Here is a 7,402-nt window from a genome sequence, read left to right as displayed (position 1 = left end):
GCCTAAACCATGTTTAATTCTAGAAAGTTTTCGACCTAGTTGAACCCATATATCAATGAAATATAGACATACCCTAAATGAAAGTGTAGTTATGAGTCTGATCACCATGAATGGGTACCTGGACAAATCTAAATTTTGAAGAGAGGTCATAGACGATGACCGGGAAGTATTCAAACTTACAATATTTCACTACAATGTATTTGATCATATCTGGAAAATGAACCTCTTCTCAGACACACGTACCATAAGTAATATCCATGTAACATTCTTGTTTCATCTATATAACACTACTAAAGACGTTTTAAGGCCTAACTAAGAAATGGGCTGTAACATTTTGACTACTTAAAGGAACCTCTATTTAGACACGCGTAACGTAAGTAACATGCATGTAACATTTTTGGAACATCCTTGTTACATCTATGTAACACGACTAAAGTTTTTTTATTCGGCCAAATTTAAGAAATGAGGATAACATGCGTAACATTTAGACTACAAAAGACGCCTCTTTTCAGACGCAGGTGACATAGTAACATATATGTAACATCTTTGTAACATTATTGTTACATGTGTATAAAACTACTAGAGAATAGAAACGTTTTTTGGCCAAATTTAAGATGTGAGGTGTAACATACGTAACATTTTGACTACAAAAAGGAACCTCTTCTCAGACACGCGTAAAGTAAGTAACATCCGTGTAATATCATTGTAACATTCTTGTTACCTCTAAATTACACTACTAAAGACGTTTTTCGGTCTAATTTGGGAAATTTGGATGTAACATTTGTAACATTTTGGCTACAAAAAGACGCCTCTTCTCAGACTAACGTAACATGTGGCTACAAAAAGAAACGTCTTCTTAGACACGCGTAACGTAAGTAATATCCATGTAACATTCTTGTTACATCCTTGTTACATCTTTGTAACACTACTAATTAAAAGATGTTTTTCAACCTTATTTAAGAAATTTGGGTGTAACATGCGTAACAGTTTGACTGCAACTGGACATCTCAGATACAAGTATTATCTAGAAGTAGAGTTACTTAAAATAGTGATCTAAAAACATTAAACCAAGTGATTTTCTGCAACTGATAACTGTATAGCTAAATGTAGAGTGACTTTCATAGAGAGAAGGTGACGGTTGTGGAATACAGCGATTTTCATTGACATCTTTTCAAGACAAATGGAAGAGGTTTTCCCAGTAGGTTTTATATTTTAAATTGGTGAAATTTGAGGGTCGGTTAGGAATAATACTCATTTGCATGATTTTTCTTTACAATTGATCTCGACGCACACGAGTGATTTATTCCGATATAAGAAATAACTAAAGGGAGATAAATATATATAGCTTGCTGTAATCTCTTTTATTGAGTTTCGGATGCTCGAACCTTGTCCATACCTGATAATTTTGTCTACATGAAACGGAGACGAAAAGTGTTGTGCTCAGCTGTGGAAATTATCAGTTCAAAACTAAGTTAGTACAAGCGCATTAGTTTAATTCTCATCTTGAACAGCGTTCTCTTTAGACAAAGGTTCTTGTTCGCAGTTTTAAATGAAAATATTCAACATACATTTATCAATTATGAATTAATTTTATTATGTATATTACCATATTTTATAACAGGTTTGCGGAAGAAATTGTAAAGTGTCCGAGTTATAATTGTATGGGAAGATTAAATGAATAAAGACTGTCTATGATAATATACATTTTAATGATCAGCTATGATTGCATGTTTGTTAAACTCTGATAAAGATCTTACTCATACTACAATGAAATATAATATGTAGGCGGAGCTTAGAGAGTCTGGCTTTAGATTGACAGATAAACTCTACTACAGTACATCTCCTCTTCACTTGAATTAAAAATTGCATAGTAATGTGAAATTAAAATAAACAACATAATATTGGTGCTAGACAAATTCTGTCAAAGTGTCACTTTAAAATACCAGAACATAATAGTTTAATACTGAAAATATCACCAGTTAATATTGATAAGTTTACATCCTGTGTGTTCTGCACGTATCCTAATATTTGTTGATTATACACCAGTCTATGTGCCTACAATAAATCTGTAATGTAATTAAATGAAATGTCAAATAAACTAGAGTCAATTACATTCTCTATTGATATCTTTTATCAATGAAATTCCAGAGTTAATTGTTGTGAGAAGAATAAGAGCAGTACGTTAACAAAATATCATTGTTTCTTTCTCTCTTCTTTTTAAAAAAAAAAATGAAATAAATGCACTTGATTCGTAAAACTGATAACATTATAGATAAAATGAAATTTATATACACTATATACACCAAGTAATTTCAAGTCAGATGTTATCCTTTTAGATCGAATCTGATAATATAAACTTGCACTATTTTTTTATCTGCTGGATTATTATGCCAGCTTCACAGCACTTCATACATATCACTTTTAATTAATTAAATTCCAATTGTTTTAATGCGTTACATAATCTTTGAGGTATTCAGGTGGTTTTCTTTCACGCTGACTTCTTCGGACAGGTTGTGAGTTGGTTGAATCGCGTGTCAGTGACGAATCAGAATTATTTCTAGTCGGTATGTTGATAATGTTGTCGTTATCTATTGATGATGATGATGATGGTAACGGCGGTGGATTTTCTACGTTTTTGAATTCTGACGAATTTCTAGTAATTTGCTTGTCCTCGCGTTTTGCTGTAATCATTGTTCCTTTTTTAGAAATGATTTCATACGGACGCGGGTCAAATGGTGGTGTTAGTTTATTGTCCTCCTTTTGTTTGACAAGTACTGTGTCACCAATTTTCAGATTTGATGGTTTTGCATGACGTCTAGTATCAGCATAAGACTTCATTTTTTGCTTAGCCTTTTTGTCAGATTGTCTTGCTTTCTTATGTTTTTCTCCTTGTTTTGAAGGTATTTGAACACTCGGTATTTTGATGTTTATTGAACGTCCATAAAACAATTCAGCTGGTGAAATGTGTGTGGAAGCATGTGGTGTAGCACGGTAATTTCGTAAATATGAATACATGTCTTGTTTCCAAGATGTACCCTGAGCATGGGATGCGCGTATTGCTTTACCTATCGATCGCATGAAACGTTCACATTCACCATTCGCTTGCGGCCATAATGGAGTAATTTTTCTATGTTTGAATCCCATATAATTCGCAAATTGTGCAAATTCGTGTCCATTCATTGGCGGACCATTATCTGATTTTAGAACTTCGCAAATTCCAAATTCTGAGAATATCTTGTCTAATACAGGAATGACTGTCTTTGAAGAGGTTGAGTTAATAATTTCTACTATTGGAAACCTTGAATATTCGTCTATCAGAACAAGTAGGTATTTCCCATCCGGAAAAGGTCCTGCAAAATCCAAGCTAACATGTTGAAATGTATATTCTGGCATTTCACTCATATTCAATGGTTCTGACGAATTTGTTTTCGTTGCAGCAAGGCATGGTATGCAACTTTTGCATTTCTTTTCGACTAGCTTATCTATTCCCGGAAAATATACTTTTTCACGTAATAGCTGTTTCGTTTTCACAATACCCTGATGTCCTTCATGAGCTATATTAATTACCTTATCTTGTAATGATTTTGGTATCACGAGCTTTGATTCATGAAGTAATACTTCACCACCTTCAAGGTAAACTACTGTCAGAGCATTTTTGCATCTTGCAAATGTATCAATTACACTGTTTTGCGATTTTATCCACTTCGAGCTTTTGACATTTGATATGACTGTTTGTAAATCACTGTCATTGCGCGTTGCACTTATAACTTCCTTCATTGTTACTGCCTTCGGAACACAATGGTGAGCAATGAATGAGATGTGTTCTTCCGCATGTTTTGATTGTTTTGACTGTTTTGAACTGGCAGCATCTGGATGTCGACTCAAATAATCGGACATGTTTGATTCTCCAGATCTGTATTTCACACGAAAATCATAAGCTTGTAGTCTCATTCTCCAACGTTCAAGTCTTGCAGGTGGTTTCGACTTAGGATTCGCGTAGATATGTTCGAGTGCTTTGGCATCACTGATTAAAGTGAATGAATGTCCATACAAATAGATATGCCAATGTTCAATAGCCCAGACAATGGCTAGATTTTCTCGTTCTGTTTGCGAATAACGTTTTTCTACGTCAGTAAGTGACTTGCTAGCATAACAGACAACTTTGCCATTCTGAAGCATAATTGCTGCAATTCCAACTGGACTGGCATCGACTATTAATTCAGTTTCGGCTTTTGGATTGAAGTAGGTCATTACAGTATTACTGCTTAGATTGTTTTTGAGAGTTTCAAATGCATCCTGTTGTTCCTTGTCCCATTTCCAGTCTACTCCTTTTTTGATCAATTGACGTAGTGGTTCAGTTATTGTCGAATAATTTGGAATGAATCTCGAGACATAGTTTGTCATTGCCAGAAAACTACGTACTTCTGACACATTTGTGGGAGCTTGAGCATTTTTGATAGCTTCACATTTCTTTGGATCGGCAGAGATTCCATCTTCACTAAATACATATCCAAAGAATTCAATCTTGCGCTTGTTGAACTCACACTTCTTTTTGTTAAGCGTAAAGCCTTTATCTTGGAGTCGTTTCAAAACAGCCTCTAAACGTTTGTCATGTTGTGCCTGATTTTCAGCATACACGATGATGTCATCGCTGATGTTTCTTACGCCATCAAGTCCTTCTAGCGCAGTGCGTAGTGTATTTTGGAAAATTTCAGCAGCGCTATTTATTCCAAAACTTAGACGTTTGTATCGCCTGATTCCAACATGTGTTGTGAATGTCGTCACATTTCGAGATGATTCTGAGAGTTCCAGCTGATGATATCCTTGATTTAGATCTAGTTTTGAAAACACTTTTGCTCCATTTAAATCAACTATCATATCATCCAATGTAGGAATGATGTGTTTTGTTCGTTTGATTGCTGTATTGGGCAACCTCATATCAACACATAATCTAATTTCATTTGTTTTTGATTTTGGTTTTGATGTTACCACTATCGGTGAAACCCAGTCTGTAGCTCCTTCTACCTTTTCAATAATGTCCAAGTCTTCAAGACGCTTCAATTCCTTTTCGACTTGTTTCCGTTGATGGAAAGGTATTCGTCTATGCGGTTGTGACACGGGTTGTACATCCGAATCGATTATTAGGTCAATCTGCTTATCCTTGTATTTCCCAATACCAGTAAATACTGAATTGTAGTTTTTGCAAATTTCATCGACCTTACTATGTTGCAGTGTTTGAATTTCTGGAATCACTTGTAATTCTACTGATGTAAGATACGATAACAGATTACCGCTTTTGCCTTCTGTCACCAAAATTTCAGCTGTAGTGTACTTCTGTTTTGTTTCAACGGTAGTCACAAATTTCCCAAGAAGTTTGACATGAGAATCAGTGCCATATGCAAATACTTTCAAGTTTGGTTTTTGAAGCTTTGGTTTCGGATTCATTTTGTTGTACGTCTCTTGATCTAGTACATTAACTGAAGAACCAGTGTCAATTAGGAACTTGACATTGTGTCCATTAACTAAAGCACTTACGTATGGTCTCCTGGACATGGCATTTACAGTTAGTCCAAATGCATAATTGTCACTTTGGTCGCTATCATCACTCGATGAATAGTCATTTAGATTGTGAGTTTTCCTAGATTTCATTGTTTTTGAGCGGCACACACTTTCAAAATGGTTTTTCTTGTGACAATATAAACATTCTTTACCTTGCGCAGGACATTTTGTCTTGTGAGGGTATTCAAATCCACAGTTTCGACATTTTCTTTGTTTTTGCTTAACATTTGGTTTGTTTGCAGTAATTTTCTTCGGTGTGAATTTCCTTTTTGTAACCTTGTTTGCACTTTCACTCGTACCATGTTCGATTTCGGAAGCATGTTTGTCAGATAATTCCAGTGCACGAGCTTCTTGAATCAATTCATCCAAAGTTATATCTTGTTTCAGCGCTTTGCGACGTAACCTTGTTGACTGACATCCTTGGATAATCTGTGATTTTATTTCCTTGTCTTTTTCGGCAAATTCACAGTTTTCACAGAGCTGTCGTAGCCTTGTATGATATGTGTCAATTGTCTCACTTGACTCTTGTTTTGCTTGGCGAAATTTGTACACCTCGTACTCTGTGCATTTTTTCGGTGCAAAGTATTCCGTAAGTTTCAAAAGAGCAGTCTTATAATCATCACCTGTCTCGGATAGTGTATCGAAAATATCATTTACTTCTTCCCCGGCATAATGTAGAAGTAAGGCCCTCTTTCTCTTTTCATTAGTTATGTCCAAACCAATTAGTAGATTCTCTAGACGTTGACACCATTTTTTCCATCTAGTGTCCACAGCAGGCTCGTTAACAACAAAATTAGAGAACACTGGTAATCCCTGTGCCATTTTAATAGTAGTAAAACATCAGTGTTTCATGAATGAATTTCTACAATTATGTCACTGTTATTCCAATGCTGTTTATTAAACATTTAATCCAATATTTTGTTGCTATCCTCGTCGCCAATGTAAAGTGTCCGAGTTATAATTGTATGGGAAGATTAAATGAATAAAGACTGTCTATGATAATATACATTTTAATGATCAGCTATGATTGCATGTTTGTTAAACTCTGATAAAGATCTTACTCATACTACAATGAAATATAATATGTAGGCGGAGCTTAGAGAGTCTGGCTTTAGATTGACAGATAAACTCTACTACAGTACAGAAATGAGTTGCGAATACGAAAGAAGCATGTCATAATGTCACGTGCACTGATCACGTGACCCGATACACTTGTTTCTGCTCGCCTAGTTTCCAGGGACAAGATTGTAGACAAAACACACATGAGCCGCGCCATGAGAAAACTAACATAGTGGGTTTATGACCAGCATGGATCCAGACCAGTCTGCGCATCCCGCGCAGTCTGGTCAGGATCCATGCTATTAGCTAACAGTTTCTATAATTGCAATAAGCTTTGAAAGCGAACAGCATGGATCCTGACCAGACTGCGCGGATGCGCAGGCTGGTCTGGATCCATGCTGGTCGCAAACCCACTATGTTGTTTTTCTCATGGCACGGCTCATATTAATATATGTGTTTTGCATCACTTCAGTTTCAAATGGCAGGTGGATCAGACGAGGAAAACTTCTATTTCTTTGAGTGAATCAGACGAGAAAAACTTAATATAATTATTTGTTTGATTAAAGATTTATGGTAAGTCTGATCTATGCAACATACCATCAACAGTATGTTTCCTTAATGCATACCATACACAACATATGCTCTTAGCGTAATCGCATACAAATGGGGGGAAAGTTATACACCAATGGCTTTTGATGTACTTTGTTAAATTGTCTTTATAAAAGTCATCATGGCATGCATCAGAACGTAAAAACGTGTCACCATCTTTTCCCGTAAATCTTTT

The 7,402-nt window shown here is 35.5% G+C and overlaps 1 protein-coding gene across 1 annotated transcript; it reads right to left on the bottom strand.

The window, feature by feature from the left end:
* Positions 1 to 2,445: 2,445 nt before the first annotated feature.
* On the bottom strand, positions 2,446 to 6,381 carry LOC123533111 (uncharacterized protein K02A2.6-like). Its single transcript, XM_053524327.1, has one exon. It carries the CDS (start codon positions 6,379 to 6,381, stop codon positions 2,446 to 2,448), a length of 3,936 nt encoding a protein of 1,311 aa, XP_053380302.1.
* Positions 6,382 to 7,402: the final 1,021 nt, after the last annotated feature.

The sequence above is a fragment of the Mercenaria mercenaria genome, chromosome 15, assembly GCF_021730395.1.
Source record: "Mercenaria mercenaria strain notata chromosome 15, MADL_Memer_1, whole genome shotgun sequence".
Classification (NCBI taxonomy): Eukaryota; Metazoa; Mollusca; class Bivalvia; order Venerida; family Veneridae; genus Mercenaria; species Mercenaria mercenaria.
Note: the sequence above shows the minus strand (reverse complement) of the source record. Positions and strands in the feature narration are given on the sequence as shown.

Excerpts from the sequence above, each read along its gene's own strand:
- LOC123533111 (XM_053524327.1), bottom strand. The coding sequence starts at position 6,381 with ATGGCACAGGGATTACCAGTGTTCTCTAATTTTGTTGTTAACGAGCCT.